The 21937-nt window shown below is 41.0% G+C and overlaps 1 protein-coding gene across 5 annotated transcripts; it reads right to left on the bottom strand.

The window, feature by feature from the left end:
- Positions 1-1033: 1033 nt before the first annotated feature.
- Positions 1034-17827, bottom strand: LOC311122452 (myosin-7-like; the record flags this gene model as incomplete). Of its 5 annotated transcripts, XM_084196802.1 has the most annotated exons (38): positions 1034-1084; positions 1492-1539; positions 2591-2725; positions 2820-2915; positions 3003-3107; positions 3240-3536; positions 3642-3845; positions 4006-4314; positions 4412-4536; positions 4644-4809; positions 4913-5096; positions 5278-5474; positions 5568-5686; positions 5778-5904; positions 6065-6454; positions 6547-6637; positions 6761-6906; positions 7148-7324; positions 7413-7655; positions 8464-8719; positions 8809-8945; positions 13553-13676; positions 13780-13985; positions 14138-14214; positions 14327-14636; positions 14824-14994; positions 15105-15254; positions 15464-15582; positions 15687-15825; positions 15923-16026; positions 16225-16323; positions 16413-16476; positions 16582-16674; positions 16776-16881; positions 16976-17003; positions 17102-17258; positions 17354-17497; positions 17627-17827. In XM_084196802.1, 37 exons carry the CDS (start codon positions 17825-17827, stop codon positions 1519-1521), a joined length of 5817 nt encoding a protein of 1938 aa, XP_084052928.1. The 5 variants fall into 5 exon arrangements, with proteins under 5 accessions (XP_084052928.1, XP_084052929.1, XP_084052931.1 ...); XM_084196803.1 differs by lacking the exon at positions 1492-1539 and having other exon boundaries at positions 1064-1084; XM_084196805.1 differs by lacking the exon at positions 1492-1539 and having other exon boundaries at positions 1064-1084; positions 14138-14202.
- Positions 17828-21937: the final 4110 nt, after the last annotated feature.

The following is a 21937-nucleotide window of genomic DNA, read 5'->3' as shown; positions in this document are numbered from 1 at the left end:
TAAATAAGCCAACAGATATTAGTTAAATAAAATATGGGACAGTAAATGAAAGTGTAGAGTATATATTTCGTTTTGGATGAAGGTAGCTAGTAGCTAGCTAGCTGAGAGCAAAGGTGTCAGCTAGAGACGACGTGCGGGATCTTGCCGTGATTTGTAGTCTTGCATGATGTCTACTTTGATTGTAATTAGCATTTCCGTGTCTTAAGAGTAATTAAAGCTGAAGTCACCTTGCCCGAGAGAGATTTACACGGTTATCAAAAGGTCACGCCAGGGAAAGCCTACATGAAACAGACCTTTTTTGAAGTGGTTCTAAAATCCCCTATGGGGAAAAATTCATTGGGGAAAATCTATTGGAACCATTTCCATGTTTGACCGCAAGGTGTTATGGGTGTTATGATGTGTCCACTGAAGGGCTCTATACTGTTACACATGCCTGTAATAAAGATCAATGTATTGCACAATACATAAGTGTAATATACCAAATTAATTTATTTATTATATGTAAAATAATATTGGATGTGGATGCACTTGTAACATTAGATCACATTCAATATAGTCTGAGGATAGTATTTTCTTTCCACAGGGACTACAGAAGCATCTAGGAGGATAACAATGGGAGATTTAACATCATTCGGAGGTTACAAGCATGTGTTTCTTTATTTTAGGTTAGCTCATATTTGAAACACAGTGAAAATAACATATTTCAAGAATCATTATTCAAATTATTAATGTATTCATTGCGTGCTAGGAATATGGTACCAAATATGTAACGTTTTACTACTTTAATATACATAAGTGAATTCGTCCCAATACTTTTGGTCCCCTAAAATGGGGGAACTATGTACAACAAGTGCTGTAATTTCTAAACAGTTCACCCGATATGGATAGAAAACCTTATGTCTATACCAGACATGAAAACCCTTTGGCACACAAGGTAACATATCACAAGCAATACACAGAGATGCAATTTCAATTGTCTTTATTCGGCTCATGTTACATGGAGAATAGAGAAAAACGAAAGCACTACAGTCAGGTGATTTTCAGAAAGGTCCATCCGAGAGCTTCACTCTTCATCATGCCCTTTCTGTGACAGAAGATGGATAAAGGTTGTGAAAATGAACTGTATATTCTGGAAACATTTGTATGATATACTTTGGGTCTTGAAATGTAAATTACACAATGGGGCAACTCCAATGAGTGTTTATTAAGGTATGGAATACACTAAATATCATGCACTAAAACACTGTTCATGAAATGGTCCTAACATTACACCAACTGTGTTTGCTAAGCAAATTAACTAAGATTTTACGAAACTTTTAAAGGTGCAATGATGTCAAATCAAATAATTCAATTAACATTCAATTACTTTGGCTATTGCTTTAATTTCAACTACAGTCCTTATTACAATAAACATCTCCAACAACGATGCAATTGCATGGTAAGTGACCACTAAAACCAGGAAGTGTGCAAATGATAACCAAAGCAACTGACCTGGGAACAGGGTCACAACTCTTGGCCTCACTCCTCATCCTTTCCTTTCTGTGACAGAGAAGATAGATTGGTTCTAAGAAAATTGTAATCCTACAGGAAAACCTTTATATATTGCCATGTACAATGTGCTCTAGTTAAAATTACAATAAACTTCAACAAGTAAGTAGTATACACTTGGAATAAACTATGAACATCATGTTGTCCCTATACAGACACCAAACATGTCCTGATTCTCCTTAGATCTACTATGTAATCAATAAAACGTTTGCAAAACATTTATAGTTGCAATACTGTCCAATGAACAATTAAAGTAAAATGAACTGTAGATTCATTTCATTCTTAAGCAGTAGGTATTACAGAAAATCTGTTTAAAAAAATGCAATGTAACATTCTCTTTTTGGTCCCAGTTTCTTTAGAAATGTCCAATGTCAATTGTAGTTCATTTACCTACATAGGTAGGTACAATGTTTCAGTGTAATCTGCAGTGTAGGTACATATTGTTACTGAATACTAAATTATTTAAATCAAAGCATGTAATGAATATCAATGTTGCAGAGTGGAGTGGTTATTACATACTGTATAATTGGGCAATTACCCTATGACATCATAAGCTTTAGTGATTTGCTACGGCGGAAATTACTAAAGGCTGTGGTAGACACAAGGTTGAAATATCAAAGTTTTAATATTGTCCTTTAATTTGAATTTCTTTATCAAATTAATGAATGTAAAAATCTGCAACAGGTGTAGTATAAAGTATCATCTTTGACTGTTATTACACTGTAACTACTTATAAAACTACCATGGGAATGAATACATTTAATGTAAAGTGGGGCCTTTTTTTTCTCTCCAGAAAACGTATCTATGAAACCATTGGGACCATTAGCAGCAAGCTATTACATTTAGACTTGATCCTGTCTTGTGTAGTTTTACAACACAATGGATACCAGCAAATTAATTAATATACATTTAGATATTCAGAGGTTAATGGTATTATGGCTATATGATATCATAAGCCTTAAAAGTATTCAACGTTAAGGCTTCAGCCATGAGGGAATCTGAAAATTATAATTAATAGACGATTGAAACAGCAACTACTGACCTTGGAACCGACATCACGACTCTTGGCTCTCATCTTATTGACCTGAGACTCAGCAATATCAGCCCTCTCCTCTGCCTCATCCAGTTCATGCTGAATCTTGCGGAACTTGCCCAAATTGGAATTGGCTTGTTCCTCCTGTAGAAAAATATGGATGATTTAGTCTCTGGCAAACGCAACAATTCATAAATGACAGATGCATCAGTTGGATGGTGGAAGGTTTCGTACTTACAGCCTCCTCTGCAGTTCTCTTGTAGGATTTGACCTTCAGCTGCAGTTTGTCCACCAGGTCCTGAAGACGGCTCAAATTTTTACGGTCTTCCTCAGTCTGAACCAGAAAATCAAGGGGGAAAAAAGATGGTCATATATGAACCATTTTATTCTGAGCCATGTTCATAGTGTAACTTTGATGTACCTGGTAGGTGAGCTCCTTGATGCGTCTTTCGTATTTACGGACTCCTTTCACAGAATCGCCGCCCCTCCTCTGCTCACTTTCCACTTCCGTCTCTAGCTCCCTCACCTAGAAAGATATGATGGATGTTAACACTATTTCCTATTATGGTGTTACTACTACATTCAACATTGAAGCTAGAAATATGAAAAATAATTTGTAATTTATAGAAGAGAAGGTAGGTTAGTCTCAAATACTTACTCTGGCCTCCAGCTTCTGGATCTGCTTCTTGCCCCCCTTCATGGCGATTTGTTCAGCTTCATCCAGGCGGTGCTGCAGGTCCTTGATGGTCTGCTCCATGTTCTTCTTCATGCGTTCCAGGTGAGAGCTGGTGTCCTGCTCCTTCTTCAGCTCCTCGGCCATCATGGCAGCATCCGTAATGGCCTTCTTGGCCTTTTCCTCAGCGTTTCTGCACTCCTGCACAGCCTCCTCCACTTCGGTCGAAAGCTGGGATGTGTCGCCCTCCAGCTTCTTCTTCTGGCTCAACAGGCTGGTGTTCTACACGTATGTTTGAGGAATTACTTTCATAGTATCTTAAACATTTTTTCAAGTTGTGTATATTTAATAAGGCTATCCATTGTCGTCGTCCCATCGGTGCCTTACCTGAGAGTGCAGCAGCTGAACTCTCTCACTAACATCCAGCAGTTCCTGCTCGGCCAGTTTGCGGCCTCTCTCCGTCTGCTCCACCAGGGACCTCAGCTCATCCAGTTCAGCCTGCATCAAGTTGTTGCGTCTCTCCACAATGGCAATGTTCTCCTTCAGGTCGTCACCACCACGTAGGGCATCATCCAGCTGCAGTTGAGAATCCTGTGGAGAGAATTGAGGATTTTAGATTTGTTTCTTAGATTCGTTAGAAAGAGGTCCCAGAAAGACCCCAGATCTGTTTAACAAGTCTTTTTTGGCTTCATCATTATAATAAAAATGTAGTAGGTATGGTGTTTTTGATTAAATGCTGTGGAAGTGTTACCTTCAGATGGGCATGGAGACCCTTAAGTTGCTTCTGGGCCTCTCCTGCCTGCCTGTTGGCCTGGCTGAGCTGGATCTCCATCTCATTGAGATCTCCCTCCATCTTCTTCTTCAGCCTGAGAGCTTCATTCCTGCTACGAGTCTCTGACTCCAGGGAGCTTTGCAGGTTATCCACCACTCTCTGCTGGTTCCTCTTATTCATCTCCATCTCCTCATCCTTCTCCACAAGTTTGCGCTCAATGTCAGCTTTGACCTGGTTGTACTCCAGCTGTGCCCTCAGGATCTTGCCCTCCTCATGTTCCAGGGAGCCCTATGGGAACACAACACACATTGTATGTAAAATCTTCTAATATTTTACCAGCAGTAAATTGTGTCTATCCCTATCAGTAAATATCTTCCAGTCTCACCTCAGCTTCCTCTAGAGCAGTCTGTATCTCAGCCTTCTCCTGCTCCAGCTGTTTACGGACCTTCTCCAGCTCATGGATGCTCTTTCCTCCCTCACCAAGTTGCTCAGTCAGGTCAGAAATTTCCTCTGTGGGGGAAAAAACAATTGCACATCAGAATCTTGTGATAACAAATCTCTGTAATAATATTTAAATGATTGCCTGAAATGCAGGCCAATAATACTGACGCTCTGACCTTGCAGGTTCTTGTTCTCCCTCTTCATGGTCTCCAGATGATCCAGAGACTCCTCATAAGAGTTCTTGAGTTTAAAGAGCTCAGTGCTGAGAGATCTGGCCTCTTTCTGGGAGCTCTCCAGCTCGGTCTGGGACTCCTCAAACTTCTGCTTCCACTCAGCCAGGACCTAGTGGAATCACACAGGTATTGTAAATGGTTTGAGTAAACAGCATATGATTACCGTGTATTATAATGAAAGTTAAGAAGACTTGTGTATCCCATAATAACACCTTGTCGAAGTTCCTTTGCTTCTTGTCCAGAGCGGCAGCAGCTGCATTGGATCTCTCCACATCCACCATGAGATCTTCAATCTCATTCTGGAGTCTGTGTTTAGTCTTCTCCAGGGAGGAGCATTTAGCGTTAACAGCTTCCACAGCTTCCTCTGCATCCTGCAGACGCTGAGCCAGCTTCTTCCTAGATTGACATAGATAGGAAACATTTCAGAACAGCAGACTTTTTTTTTTCTCTCTCTATATATATAATGTTTTTATATCAGGTAATTCATGTATCATTCATCATAAACTTTTTAGTATCGCTCATTCAGACAAGGTTGAATAGCCATGAAAGTAAGAGAAAGTAAGAAAAACATCCTTACTTTGCCTCTTCAAGCTCCTCGGTCTTCTGGATGGCATCAGTTTCATACTTGTTTCTCCACTGAGCCACCTCAGCGTTGGCCTTGGACATGCCACGCTGCAGCTCAGCCTTGGCCTCCTGCTCTTCCTCATACTGCTCCCGGAGCAGGTCGGAGTCATGGCGAGCAGACTGCACTGCATGGGCAAGTGCGTTCTTTGCCTGGAAAATAAATGTAAAAATAAATAAAAAATGTCGTTATGCCGGAGGATGAATGTAGTTGGATAATAGATTCTACATTTATTGTATAAATACCTTGACTTCCTCCTCCAGTTGTCTTTTGAGGTCTTCAATCTGCTGAACGTTAGACTGTTTACCCCTGGTCAGTTGGGAGACAAGAGAGTCCTTCTCCTCCAGTTGTCTGGCAAGTTCACCTGTTTTCATTGATTTTTGATTAGTCTGTTATTGTGGATGTGGCGATTCATTGTGGCTGTTTATGTGAATGTTCATGTTAAGTTATTATACCATTCTCAGTTTGAAGCTTTGCTTTCTGCATGGTGAAATCATTGATGGATCGATGTCCTTCCTCAGCTTTCGTCCTGTATTCACTCATCTGGTCCTCTAGAGTGCGGCACATTTTCTCCAAGTTTGTCTGAAAACACGTTTTTTTTTAGGTAACACAGCACAACCTTCATAGATCATCTCTCTGAAGATTTGATTTGATTTGATTTGAAGAGCATGTACAGTGTCATTTTGCGATAACTATCTGATCTCAGAAAATGCTTGTATTTCATAATGATGAATCCACCGACCTTAGTCTTGACAATCTGCTCCATGTTGGAGACCACATCATCCAGCTCCAGCTTGAGCTCACTCTTCTCCTTCTCCAGCTTCTGCTTCACTCTCTGAAGGTTGTCGATCTGCTCTCCCAGGTCAGCCACACTGTCCGCATTTTTCTTCCTCAGAGAGGCAGCTGTAGCCTCGTGCTGCAGAGTGGCCTCTTCAAGGTCTCTGCGCACCTTCTGGAACTCCGCCTCCCTCTTCTTGTTCATCTCAATCTGGGCAGCAGTGGCTCCACCAGCCTCCTCCAGCCGCTCACTGATCTCCTCCAGCTCTCTGGCCAAGTCTGCCCTCTGTTTCTCCACCTTGGCACGGGCAGCTCTCTCGGCCTCCAGCTCTTCCTCCAGCTCCTCAATGCGGGCCTGAAATGGAGGAAATTAAACTTTTCTGGTAAGAGCAGAACATGAACAAGTGTAACAGAAAGATTCTATTTGTAACAATAATATTTAAATACCTGCAACTCCTTCAGTTTCTTCTGAAGCTGGGCACTCATGGCCTGCTCATCCTCAATCTTGCTGTTGAGTTGGCTCATCTCAAAGTCCTTCCTGATGAGTAAAAAAACATATTTCTTTGAAATGTCTATTTTTAATGATTTTTGGGAGTTGTGATCTTTTCTGCTATAAAATAATACCAGTATGTAAATAGTTGTATTTTAGTTGTGATCTTACTTCTTCATCCTCTCCTCCATCTGCTGCTTGTCGTTCTCCAGGTCCATTAGGCTCTCCTGGGTCAACTTCAAGTCTCCCTCCAGCTTTCTCTTGGCTCTCTCAAGGTCCATCCTCACCTTCTTCTCTTGCTCCAGAGACCCTTCAAGCTGATAATAATATAATATACTATAATAATATACATAATAATTAGCAGACATTTTATTCCAAAGGGACTTAATCATGCGTGCATAGATTTTACACATGGGAATTGAACCCACTACCTTGGCGTTACAAACACCATACTCTGAAACACCACTGGTAAAATATATATTAAACAATATTCTGAGTAAATAATTTACTGTAGCCCATTTTTAGGATATTTTTTGTCAATTCCAATTTGATTCTCACGTCATCAACTTGCTGTTCCAGTTTGACTTTGGCCTTGGTCAGCGTGTTGACCTTATCCTCCTCATTCTGCAGGTCATCCAGCGTTTGCTGATGGGCCTCCTGCAGAGCCTTCTTCTCCTTGGTCAGCTTGGCAATGGTTTCGTCCAGAGCTGCCATCTCCTCAGTCAGGTTTTTAACCTAAAGAAACAGAGCAGTGTCATTACACTGTCATCCACATCAATTATTTGGAGTTTTAACAACCCTAGAATGAATGAGAAGCTTTGACCTTGTTCTCCGTGGCATGCTTCTCCTTCTCCACTTTAGCCAGAGTGAGCTCCAGATCATCAATGTCCTTCTTGAGTTCTGAGCACTCATCCTCCAGCTTCCTCTTCTTGGCAGTCAGCTCTGAATTCATCTCCTCCTCGTCCTCCAGTCTCTCTGTCAGCTCTTTGGCTTTGGCCTCAAGCTGGATCTTACTCTTGATCAGCCCCTCACATCTCTCTTCAGCATCACCAAGAGTGTCTTCTGACTGTCAACGTGTCAATATATTGTAAGTATATATATATAAATCCTACACATTTCAGAAATTTGGTTGGTTGGAAAATATTCTGACACTACAATGGATGTCCAATTGCTCCAGTAATTGTATGACCTTTGGCTTGATCAAATCATGTCTCTTCCCCCTTCCATGCATCTTGCTGAATCCCAAACCAGTCCCTTCCCCTAAGCCCTCGATTTGCCTCTGCCATATTCACAGGTGTCCCAAAGCTGAGGGAGTGAAAATGATCAAAGGGGGTAGGGGCTAACTAGAGACCCTCCGATAGCCACTTTGACCAGCAATGCTGTAGGCTCCAGGGTGAAGTGCTATCCCAACACGCGCCGGAATATGTTCAGCCTTTGCAAAATTTCATATGATATAATGGAAAGGCATGCCTAATGATATGACACGTGCATTTGCTTGTGTCTTATTTACAACACGTGAAACATGTAACAAATTGAAATGTTTAACTGTTACAGAGGTTTGTATCTCGTTAATCTTGTATCTTGTTATATTTTGTAAGAATTTATGAATTCGATTTTCATGCTTGTCTCATTATTATACATTTTTAAATGAATTGCATCATTGAAGTCACGAGTGTGTCCTGTAGTTTATCAGGTTAGTTGATCCCCCTCGCCGCTCCGGAAGTCACCCTTTGAGTTTCGTCAGCAAATTTGGCAACAGAGGGAGCCCCAAGCGAGTTGGTAGGTGCTAGGGGCTGGTTTGGGTTTGGGCCTCATTCAGGCTGAGAACTACAAAGGCCATTTTGACAAAGGATAGCAAAGTAGCTTTTACTCACAGTAAGGACAGCGAGCTGCAGGTCATTCTTCTCTTGGAGAAGGGAGACCATCTTCTCTTCCAGCTCCTTCCTACGGGCATCCGTTTTAGCATAAACCTCTTTAAGCTTCAGGAATTCTTCCTTCATGTTGGCCATCTCTTTCTCAGTCTCTGCTGTCTTCAGCAGAGGTTTGATCTTGAAGTACATCGTCATCCAGGGCCAATTTTTGACACTCATGAATGCACGAACGTTCCATTGGATCACAAGCATGGCATCCCTGTGAAATGTTATAAAATTAGCTTGTTATGCAACCTTTCCCACCTCCACCATGTTGTCTGCCGAAGTTCTATCTATTGTTTTTCCAACCTGCGGTCAACAATTTTCTGGAACTCAACCCTGGCAAGTAGACCACGTGCTCGGGCCTGGAGGCCAGTGATGATGAGAGCGAGACGGTCGTCTCTCATCTCCTCAAGGGTACCCAGGAGACCAGCCTTGAAGAACACCTAATAAAGATATACAGAGAACATACAGTGGGGAAAGAAAGTATTTAGTCAGCCACCAATTGTGCAAGTTCTCCCACTTAAAAAGATGAGAGAGGCCTGTAATTTTCATCATAGGTACACGTCAACTATGACAGACAAATTGAGGAAAAAAAATCCAGAAAATCACATTGTAGGATTTTTTATGAATTTATTTGCAAATTATGGTGGAAAATAAGTATTTGGTCACCTACAAACAAGCAAGATTTCTGGCTCTCACAGACCTGTAACTTCTTCTTTAAGAGGCTCCTCTGTCCTCCACTCGTTACCTGTATTAATGGCACCTGTTTGAACTTGTTATCAGTATAAAAGACACCTGTCCACAACCTCAAACAGTCACACTCCAAACTCCACTATGGCCAAGACCAAAGAGCTGTCAAAGGACACCAGAAACAAAATTGTAGACCTGCACCAGGCTGGGAAGACTGAATCTGCAATAGGTAAGCAGCTTGGTTTGAAGAAATCAACTGTGGGAGCAATTATTAGGAAATAGAAGACATACAAGACCACTGATAATCTCCCTCGATCTGGGGCTCCACGCAAGATCTCACCCCGTGGGGTCAAAATGATCACAAGAATGGTGAGCAAAAATCCCAGAACCACATGGGGGGACCTAGTGAATGACCTGCAGAGAGCTGGGACCAAAGTAACAAAGCCTACCATCAGTAACACACTATGCCGCCAGGGACTCAAATCCTGCAGTGCCAGACGTGTCCCCCTGCTTAAGCCAGTACATGTCCAGGCCCGTCTGAAGTTTGCTTCAGTGCATTTGGATGATCCAGAAGAGGACTGGGAGAATGTCATATGGTCAGATGAAACCAAAATAGAACTTTTTGGTAAAAACTCAACTTTGGAGGACAAAGAATGCTGAGTTGCATCCAAAGAACACCATACCTACTGTGAAGCATGGGGGTGGAAACATCATGCTTTGGGGCTGTTTTTCTGCAAAGGGACCAGGACGACTGATCCGTGTAAAGGAAAGAATGAATGGGGCCATGTATCGTGAGATTTTGAGTGAAAACCTCCTTCCATCAGCAAGGGCATTGAAGATGAAAGCTGGGTCTTTCAGCATGACAATGATCCCAAACACACCGCCCGGGCAATGAAGGAGTGGCTTCGTAAGAAGCATTTCAAGGTCCTGGAGTGGCCTAGCCAGTCTCCAGATCTCAACCCCATAGAAAATCTTTGGAGTGAGTTGAAAGTCTGTGTTGCCCAGCGACAGCCCCAAAACATCACTGCTCTAGAGGAGATCTGCATGGAGGAATGGGCCAAAATACCAGCAACAGTGTGTGAAAACCTTGTGAAGACTTACAGAAAACGTTTGACCTGTGTCATTGCCAACAAAGCGTATATAACAAAGTATTGAGAAACTTTTGTTATTGACCAAATACTTATTTTCCACCATAATTTGCAAATAAATTCATAAAAATTCCTACAATGTGATTTTCTGGAAAAAAAATCTCATTTTGTCTGTCATAGTTGACGTGAACCTATGATGAAAATTACAGGCCTCTCTCATCTTTTTATGTGGGAGAACTTGCACAATTGGTGGCTGACTAAATACTTTCTTTCCCCACTGTAAGGTGCTGTTTGGATTGCCTTGTATTTGGTTCCATTGATTTTTCCCCCCTCCCTTCGACAAGAAATAACTTTAAGGTGGTGTCCTTCAGATTTACAAAACCTGGAGGTGGTGTTTAGATTCTTAAATTCTTACCTCCAAATGAACATGGGATAAATTGACCACAAGGTGGCCCTGAAATGAGCAATTGAATTGAAAATTCAGCCCCAGTTTGAATTTTATTAACAACACCTAAATGTTACTTTTATGAAGTTTGATAAATTCGTATGACGTTTAGTATATAACATCTAAGGACCAATGTCTTTAAAACATGTACGGATAGTCTATCTTTAATAGCATGGGCACAATGAACTGCCATGAGGGTGTGGCCTGTCACTTGTAATTGCTTTTAAGGAGCCAGATGCTGATCTGCCACATGGTGGCGCTATGACAAGCACATATTTGTATCCGTCAATAGTTCTTGAAAAAAATAAAAATAATAATATGTATGCACTCACTAACTGTAAGTCACTCTGGATAAGAGCGTCTGCTAAATGACAAAAAAAATAAAAAATAGTTATTGCCATAGAGTTTGATTATAATATGCCATTTAGCACATGCTTTTATCCAAAGCGACTTACAGTCACGTGTGCATACATTTTTACGTATGGGTGGTCCCGGGGATCGAACCCACTACCCTGGCGTTACAAGCGCCGTGCTCTACCAGCTGAGCTACAGAGGACCACTATATCCATATATATCACTACCAGACCAAGCGCCGTGCTCTACCAGCTGAGCTACAGAGGACCATTGAGGGTGCACAGGGCCCAAAGCCTTTTTAAGTAGGGCAGTGCCAATGAGGGCTTTCACAATGTTGTGACTTAATATGGGTTAAAGGGGCAAGCCTCAGTTCCAACCATAACAAAGGTTTGAAGCTTATATTTTGGGTTACCAATGGGGCAATTGAACTAAGCTCATGAGGCATTCATACATTTTAGTCTTCAAGAATCAATGGGTGTACAACATTAATATAAACGTCCAGAAATGTATGTAGCAATTGCAGATTGCCGTTTTAAAGGATGGATCACAAAATTCCATTCAGATCAGCAGGAGGGGTCAGCCAATGAATTATACTCCTGAGCATTCAATAACAGCAGGTGGCAGTAAATCCCCAACCTTGGCTTTATACCTCTAGAGGTATAAAGCCAAGGTTGGGGATTTACTGCCACCTGCTGTTATTGAATGCTCAGGAGTATAATTCATTGGCTGACCCCTCCTGCTGATCTGAATGGAATCTAGCTCAGGAGGTGGTATGCACCTTTTCAGTTTATTTACCAACTGCCAATAATACACTCATGAAAATATAAGAAAAATAAATTCACTACTTTAAAAGGTCAACTGCCCCTTAAACCAACTTCTCTGTTTTTAAACGGTCGTTGATGTGGCATCTATATGAGTCAGAAACATTAATTATAGTGTCAGAATTGACAACAAAGTGTAAATAGGATAATTTTTGTCATAAAATCAGTCTCGTCCAAAACTGAGTTTTGTTAGTTTGTCACGATTTACTGGAGGGTTGGGTATGGAATACATTTCTAATGACTCCAATTGCCCGGAGACATGGTCCGTCCCCAGCTGCTATGTGGACATGGTTGTCAAGTCCTCATATAGTTGCGCACGCACATTTTGCTCGGCAAATAGTAGTGAAAATGGGTTTCCATAAAGTTAGTGCAAACTTCCAATGCATTTCAACAACATTGCCAGATGTCCAGGAATGGATTAAATCCGACACGGTCATTTCTGCTGCCTGTCAACCGTCAAAACACTGGTGTTGGCAAGTACCTTTAGCTAAGTAGGTAACATTAGCTGGTACTAGCTAGCCAGTAGCTACTTTTGGTTATACAACATAATTTGTTATACCATGGCATTGTTGTATACTCGTTTCTGATTGGCTTGAAGGGCATTCTAGTGCATGCGTTATTTCCCTATAACACGCAGTATATCAACACGGTAGAATTCAATGGCTATAGTTCATTTTTACATGTTCTATGTTTGAGCAACTTTTGAAAGCAAAAATTCCAATTTAAAACAGTATCGGCATTGTTGAATTAGATTTTCATAATAACAAGCTAGGACTGATGGTTTGGTTAGCTAAACTAGCAGGTCTGTTTGTTTGGTTACCATGACAACCACTGTAGAGCTATCTAGTCAATTTGCTAGCTACTTTTCTAGCGGCCAAATGTGTTAAATTAGAGCCGTGGTATAAAAGGGATAATCAACTCAGGGCTCTATGTGTTCTCTGGAAAATAATGTGGAAGGTCAGTTTCCCTCCACTAGCGTGTCGTGGAACACACCTTCCACATCGTTCATTATTTTCCATAGAATGCAAAGCCCCTCGTTGATTATCCCTAACATAATGCTAGCAAGCCACAGACTAAAGTAGTCTAGACAAATAGAATGCCAAATAGACAAATATAATGCTATTTTAGTCCTGGTTAGACAGCTGAAGTTGTACTTTGATTTGTTAGGTAAGTGTAGTTCTACTGTCTTTTTAAACACATCAGTATGATATTTACAGCAGAACATGTTTTGTCTTTGGAACACGAACTCACTCAAGCTGGGTGATGTTTGTGCAATGTCCATATGTAGCCTACACCTGTTGTTCTGTTGCGGCAGGTAGCTTAGTGGTTAAGAGCGTTGTGCCAGTAACCGAAAGGTCGCTGGTTCTAATCCCTGAGCCGACTAGGTGAAAAATCTGTCGCTGTGCCCTTGAGCAAGGCACTTAATAATAATAATATAATAATAACCCTAATTGCTCCTGTAAGTTGCTCTGGATAAGAGCGTCTGCTAAAATGTAAATGTTGTAGGAATATTAGCCATTGCAAAAACAGGAGATCAGCTCTCTAGTAGTACTCTATGGGTATAACTCAGTTTGGTATGGCAATATGTTGCTCCTACTTTTCTCTCCTGATCCAACAGGCCATATTGCCTTCCATCTATTTAGAGAACTTACCTTAGTGTGGCCTAATCTGTACTGGGTGTGGTCAATGTCCAGAGAGCCCAGCAGTTTTTCTGCTGCCTTCACGTTGTCCATGAACTGACCCTCAGGGATAGCATTTGGATTGAGGATGCGGTATCTGAATTAAAAATCACAAAACAATTATCTTCAATAATGGAACACGTGGTTAGGCAAGCAGCTGCATTTATTTTATAAAGAAAATGTATAACCTTATTTTTTACCTTTGTTTGAAATCAGCATACAGGATCCTGTTGGGGAAGCCCTTCCTGCAGATCCTGATGCCTTCCAGCACACCGTTGCAGCGCAGCTGGTGCATGACCAGAGGATTCTCCATGGCCCCAGGAGTCTTGGTCTCGTTGGGGATGAGGCAACGCACAAAGTGGGGGTGAGTAGACCTCAAGTTGGTCATGAGTTTACCCAAGTTCTCCTGTGAGTATGACACATGTAGAATTCTCCATCAGTGAGTCTCAGAGAATGAGGATGTAATGCTAACATTCCAATCCACAGTTGCAAATATAATACATTTGTTAATATTCTGCCATGCAAAAACATCAGAAATATATGAATTGAAAAGTTTACCCTGTGCAACGCAGACACAGTCTGGAAGGAACCACCTTTTTTCTTTTTTCCTCCTCCCCCAGCTGCTTTGTCTTCACCTGTGTGATAATGAAATAATAATAAATAAATAAAAATACTATTATTACTACTATCATGTCAATTGTTATACTTTAGTGGTTTGTAGTCTTTGCAGACAGAAACATATAGTACCTCCTTCTGCACCAGCATAGCCCGTATAGAGGTTGGCCAGGAACTTAAGGCTTGACTTCTGGAACAGTCCGACCACAGTCTCATTCAGCGGGTCCTTGTTCTTCACCAGCCAGTTACCAATGTTGTAGTCTACAGTGCCAGCATAGTGAACCAGGGAGAAATGGGCCTCTGGTCTACCCTTAACGATCTTGGGCTTCTGGAAGCAGTTATTTTTGCCCAGATGGGTGTCGTACAGCTTAGCTTTGAATGTAGCATCACTGGCCTTGGGGAACATGCACTCCTCTTCAAGGATGGACATGATACCCATGGGCTAGGGGAAGGAATGAAAATACATTAGTGCTAAGGGAAAAGCATAGTGAATAAATATCAGAATCATTTGTCTATTGAAGATTGCGCTTGTAATGTTCATTTTAAATGTACTTCCATTAAATGTTTGAAATCTCCAAAGATAACTCAGGACCCTTCATATAAACTACTGAAAAACGGATGACACCAACCCTTTCAATGAGGTCAATGCAGGCAGCCAAGTCCATGCCGAAGTCAATGAACTCCCAGACGATACCCTCCTTCTTATACTCCTCCTGCTCCAGCACGAACATGTGGTGGTTGAAGAACTGCTGCAGCTTCTCATTAGTGAAGTTGATGCACAGCTGCTCAAAGGTGTTGAACTGGAAGGGAAGTTGGCAGTGACTTTATTTTGTCAGCTGTAATGTTTTAGATAAATCCGTTTTGTGACGTGGCCTTTTATATGGAACTATAGTCTACATCATACACTCACATCAAAGATCTCAAAGCCTGCGATGTCCAGCACACCAATGTAATGCTGACGAGCGTTCTTAGTGTCCAGAGAAAGGTTGATTCTTATCACCATCCAGAGGAACATCTTCTCGTAAATCGATTTGGACAGCGCACCAATGGCGTAGTACACCTACAAAATATGAAGAAAATAAATTTGCAAAGAAATTGCCTCAACATAAACACATGGGAACAGTTTCCCAGACACAGATTAGTTCTAGCCCTGGACTAAACATCACGCTCAATGGGGAATCACTCAGGAAAATATTAGCAACTCTATACAGAAGTTTTATGCTCACAATTATTAGCTCCTGGAAATGTATTTTAAAAAATTATACTCACCTGGTCGACACTCTGACCTTTGGTGACCCATTCATTTCCTACTTTGACCCTTGGGTGACACAGCGCCTTGATCAGGTCAGCAGAGTTCAGGCTCATCAAATATGCAACTTTGTCAACATCTGGAAAGGCGAGGTTTTATGGTTGGGAGGAGGCATTCTGACCGTCGGAATTTTCAAAGATGATTGTATATTAAAGTGAGAGGTTTTAAATCCTCAGCGCTCACCCTCGGTGCCGTCAGATTCTGCTTGCTCCTCCCTCTGCTTGTTCTTGAACTTCATGTTGCCATAGTGCATGATGGCACCAGTCAGCTTGTAAATGCCGTTCTTCTCCTCTTGGGAGAAGCCCAGCACATCGAAGGCATCCTAGTTCCGGATAATAGTAAATTTTTTTGTATTGCGGAGAAAGTTGGACAGATGAACAAGTCAAGATAAATGTAAATTGCCATTAACATTTACTTACATCAGTAGCCATTAGCTCATCCGCATCATTAATGGAAGTTACAGTAATCTCTCCTTGGGAGATGAAGGCGTAGTCATAGGGATTGCTGGTGATGAGTAGCATCTCTGAAAAGATTTGAACAGCACAGTTTATGGTACTGTTTACTATGCGGTGTTTCTCAACCTTTTTTTTGAAAACTGTGGCAGATAATTTACTGACAAAGATCAGTAACATCCCAAGGACTGGTGCTGGTCCACAGACCTGAGGTTGAGAGACACTGAACTTATAGTGTTCAGTACCTAGTTGAATGTTCTAATACTCACCTAGAAGCTCCGGTTTCTTTTGGGACAGGATCTGATAGAAGATGTGGTAGTCTCTCTCAGCCTTGAGCTGGAAAGTGACACGTGACTTTTCCAGAAGATCTGATAAGCATGAAAAATGACATGTGTATTTTATGAATCTGTTATCAAAGAGATTTGTTCAAACCTGATCAAATTGAACTTTTACTTACAAGTCTCAATGTCAGCAGATGAAAGTTTCCCAGTGACTCCAAAATGAATTCGGATGAATTTACCCTATGAGATTTTACCAACATATTAATTAATGCGCCCATATACACAAGGTAATGGGGTGATTTTATAATAATGACGTGTTCTCAAACAAGAGGGAAAAAAACGTACGAATCGGGAGGAGTTGTCATTCCTGATGGTCTTGGCGTTACCAAAAGCCTCCAGGGCAGGATTGGCCTGGATGATTTGATCCTCCAGGGTCCCCTACAAACCAACACCCACACAGTGTTACATCTCTGTAATGAATATCTCATTGATTTTGTCAACAGGAAGTGTGTTTCATTTGGGACGAACGTTCTGTTTACCTTTTTTTCTTCTGCTGCACTTTTCTTTCCGCTAACAGCAGCAATGCTGGCGAAGTACTGGATAACTCTCTTGGTGTTCACAGTCTTTCCAGCACCGGATTCTCCACTGCGATTGGAAATATAAATATTGTTTGTTTACGACATTTCTCCTAATTGTAAATAGACTCAAATTGATATAAACCTTTGGTTGATGTACTTACGTGATGAGGACAGACTGATTTTCCCTGTCTGTTGAAAGAAAAGGAATATCAGTAAATAGCATACGTCATTTTCCAACTATAGTTTGATGTTTTCAATGTACTTAGAAAGCAGCAGTTGCATTTTACCTGACAGCATGTACTGGTAGGCATTGTCAGAGACGGAGAAGACGTGAGGAGGAGCTTCAGTCCTCTTCTTGCCTCTGTACGCAGTGACAACAGACTGATCGTACACTGGCAGCCACTTGTAGGGGTTGACCGTGACACAGAACAGCCCTGAGTAGGTCTGTGGAAGACGAGAGAGGTGCAGATTTAAAATTATATTCATTTGAATCAATGTTTTGATATAATGGAGATGTCAGCGGGCAGGTTATTACTTACGTAGATCATCCAGGCTGCGTAACGCTCTTTGAGGTTAAACAGCACAGCGGGCTCGTGCAGGAAGGTGAACATCGCCATGTCTTCAATTTTATCAAACTTTGGCGGGTTCTGGGGATGACAGTCGACCTCCTTCACGACAACAGTCTGAAAGTAAATTACATTTCCACAGTTTGGTTCATTTTATATTCAAAGTACAATGGATAAATCATTATATAGAGTACATATTGTTCCTGTTGTCTATCCATGTTTAAAACATTTTCTTGATATATTTACCTTCCCGTACTCCGTATCGACTGTGATCTTGTCCCCGTCTCTGCTGGTGATTGTGCCCTTGACGTACTCAACCTCAGGGTCAGGCACATAGCACTCCCTCTTTATATCAAAGGGTCTAGTCTGGCATTCCATCCTCTCCTTGTCTGGTTTACGCAGAAAGGGAGCTGCCGCCCCGAACTCCTCCATCGCCATGTCCCCCATCCTGAAATCTGTACAGGGAGGAACAGAAAATATCTACATACATCCACAGTTTCATTCCAAAATATCCCATTCTGACATTAGCATTAGTTGGTAAATCCTGAAAATGATCTGTTGAATGAAATAGTGAAAACTGTGTTTCCAGGATAGTTTGAAATAGTATGTATCTTGTGCAGTCTGAATTGATCAGCAGTTTGATGGTCCTTTTTGTTTTGTTTCACACTAAATGCGTGGTTTTGTTGAATACATGCTAAAGAAGATTGTTTACTTTTTACTTCACAGGGATTGGACCTTTAGTCTTAGAATCATTAGGTAATAGTTAAAACTGTATAAGCAATCATGAAACTCCTGTCAATTTGGTGAAAAGCCTATGTTCCATCAGTGGGTAAAATAACTATTTCTTTAAAACTTCTAAGTGGTCTGTCTGTGAAATCAGGAAATTGTGAAGGAACTCGTCATACCTACAGTACAAGGTGCTCGTCACTGGAGACAGGGGATAACACACTATCACATTTCATAACGCTTTTAAAAACAATGACCTGAACTCCGGATCACTAAATCAGCCAATAGATGGCACGGGCATACTAAATCAGCCAATAGATGGCACGGGCATACTAAATCAGCCAATAGATGGCACGGGCATACTAAATCAGCCAATAGATGGCACGGGCATACTTGTTTAGAACACATCCATCCATTTATATCGTCATGACAATGTGATTTTGTTGAGTACATTCATTAAATGGTACTTTTCTACTGCTAACGAAGACAGTTTATTTACTTCACAGGGATTAGACCTTTAGTCTTAGAATCATTAGGTAATAGTTAATACTGTATAAGCAAATTCCATTTTGAATGAGATTTGCATGAGCTTGCATTTCACAGATGCTGACATGGTTTATTTTGTGTGAATGAATTATGGTGTACAGTTATAATGTATTATTATTACTGTTATATGTATGAGCCTTACAATGTTTCATAAATCAACTTATAACATATATGTTGTCTTTCTATGTGGCAATTTATAATAGGTTCTAAATGACTGGTAATAGCTCTGGCTTATTGTAAGAGGATACTGTAGCAATCCTCGTTAATATGAGCCACGTTACAATTCCCACCAAGTAGGTTAACATTGGTGTTAGAAGTGGGATGTCAGCCATGAGGCCATCGGAACGCACGGACAGATGTGTGAGGGGGCTGATGTGGTGTAAGCCCTGGGATGCGCCTTTCCTGTTCGGAAGGGGCTGATGTGGTCGAAGCCCTGGGATGCGCCTTTCCTGTTCGGAGGGGGCAGTGTAACGACCCTCACTAATATGAGCCATGTTACAATTCCCTCTTAAGTGAGTTAACCCTATCAGCACGATGTGTAGGGTGTTTGCCTTTCATACCAGCGGCCCGGGTTTGCTTCCCTGCCCCGCCGTTCGCAACGATACTTATATATTATAAGCAGTTCATAGTCACTTATGACAAGTCTTATAATGCATAATGATCATGTCTTAATAATATTTGTTTGGCTTCAGTAAAGTGTTACTCTAGGCTGGGATTCTCAATTGGTATCCTGGCTGAATAACAAGTTCATCTCAAGCTAGAGAGACTGCAATCTTCAATCCTCAACACATGCTCTTGTGTAATTAATTACGAATTAAATCACCTTAATTACGGTCAGACTTTTGATGGCCCAAATTCAGTTAATTGCAGATGCAGTTAAGGCAAAATGTACTGCTGTAAAACCCTATAAAAAAACGTTTTCACATCAATAACTTAAATAACCAAGCAAATGCATCCCATGACTTTAAATATATATATGTAGGCCTGTGCCTTAGTCAAGAGAGTGTCTACACTCTACAACCTTAGTGTGGAAGTTAACGATCCTTACCGGTTGTTGGTCAGTGGTCACCTCTTGGAAGAGTTTGGTGGAAAGGATCTCTACTGAGAATGAAATAGACAAATACAAAGACCAACATCAATCACCTGACCAGCTGTGTATTTGCTGATTTGTGCCTTGTGGGAATCATAGTTGTTGCAGACTGCCTCTATGTGCTTACCTTTAGGATGACAGTCCGGTGCCTTCTGTCTCCCTGGTCTGTTTCTCTCCAGACCCTGCATCCCTCTTTATAAAGGGTGTTGTTCAGCCCTATATGGACAAGGGCCTTGCAAAAGTTACTCCGATTATTTTAAAAATATCTGTATTTGGAAGTAGAGGTGTGTAGAAGACGGGCTATCAATGAGGACAGAGGAGGGGACAACAAAAAAAAACCCAGGGTGCGTAACTCCTAATTTGGACTGTCACTTTATGAGATGACTTCGTGTTGACAACATTTCGGATCCCGTTTTAGCACCCTCCTCCACGGGTCAGTCTCAGACACAATGTACATTCATGTACGGTATGTATGTTTGCGCAAGGAGAGATTGAGAATCTCATGTTGATTGTGTTTTATCATATAATTGTGCTTTTTAATAAATGCAGATAGATATATATTAAGTAGAACATGTATGATTCTCTTGAAGCATTTTCTATAAAGTGCAACATTCAGGACAGCACACCTTTTTCCTCCAGGTGCGGCAAATCAACAGTACTTGCTAGGACCGAATTGAACTCGGTGTGCAGATTAATTTACATTTTAGTCATTTAGCAGACGCTATTGTTCAAAGTCACTTACTTAAGTCTGACAACCACAGTCATAGTAAGTCAAACTTTCCTCAATAAAGCAGCTAATCGGGCAAATCTGTGCTAGTAAGAAAGAAGAAGAAAGGCAAGTATAAAGGTGTTGGGTTGTTTCTTGCCCCCGTACTATTCATACCAATTATACTGTGTAATAGAAAGAGGAGGAAGGGAAGCGCTACCAAGGTACACAGTAGTAGATGTTGGTAGACAGAAGGTGCTCTTTGGTCAAAAGGGGTGAATTGTTCATCATAATGAAAGGAGGACCAAGGCTCTCTTCATACAATTCATAAAAAATGCCTTTATTAGTATGGCAATGTTCAATAGAAACAAGGTTTAAAAAAAAAAAAATCTGACGCGTATACTGAAATCATTGCAAGACAACTGCAGCTGTCCTCCTTTGTTCGCCAAGGCAAGGTCACGGTCCTTTCCATTGTCACAGAGCAACAGCTACGGTAAGTATAACCCTAGGCCCCATCTTGTTTATGCGTCATTGTTCCTTTCCTTTATCCTTGAGGACAAAGATAAACCTGTCAAATTGTTCTTGGATTCCAACTGACCACAATGTGCTTGAGTGCATTAGGTGCGTTATGCATCTGCTTCCACCATGACACATACCAGTTAACATGTTCACCTTCAAAAGACAATATCCCATTTGAAACAATTACATTTACATTTTTAGTCATTTAGCAGACGCTCTTATCCAGAGCGACTTACATGAGCAATTAGGGTTAAGTGCCTTGCTCAAGGGCACATCGACAGATTTTTTTCACCTAGTCGGCTCGGGGATTAGAACCAGTGACCTTTCGGTTACTGGCACAACGCTCTTAACCACTAAAGCTACCTTGATAAATAGCCTTTTCTATAGTTTAATAGCATCCTCTGTTTAATGTTTACATGAAGTCAGTCTTAAGGCCTGGTTACAACACTGATATGAACAAGTTCTAGACGATCATAAGGGTATATGTATAGTTTAAATTAGGCCAACGTCAACATTATCCTGCCCTTTGACAATGGATAACGTTATAACACTGGATAATGTAATAAACTTATTTTATCATGTAATAAAACCCGGGTAATGTAATAACTTATTATTTTGTAATGTAATAAAATCGGATAATGTCATAAAAAGCCAGTTAATTTAATAAAACGGTTGAACTGATATGTAACTGTTTCCCGGATAATGTACTAAGTTATTACGTTATTTGGTGGTCAATACAATATCAGGTGAGTAACAAACGTTTTGACCTGCGTGCCACAATGTCCCAGGCAAGGTTATTATTCAGAAATAGTTTTTTGGGGTCTCAATTGCAACAGACATTGTGTATGATTATATGCACACAATAATGTGATTATTGGAACGGTGGATGTGAGAAGACATTAGTGAAAGTGTGAAGCTGTGTCTACAAGGTTGTAATGTGGTGGTTGACATAACTGGAAAGAAAGTTACC

This window comes from Coregonus lavaretus (genome assembly GCF_964263955.1).
Source record: "Coregonus lavaretus genome assembly, contig: HAP1_SCAFFOLD_510, whole genome shotgun sequence".
NCBI classification, from domain to species: domain Eukaryota; kingdom Metazoa; phylum Chordata; class Actinopteri; order Salmoniformes; family Salmonidae; genus Coregonus; species Coregonus lavaretus.
This window is presented reverse-complemented; position numbering and strand designations above follow the sequence as displayed.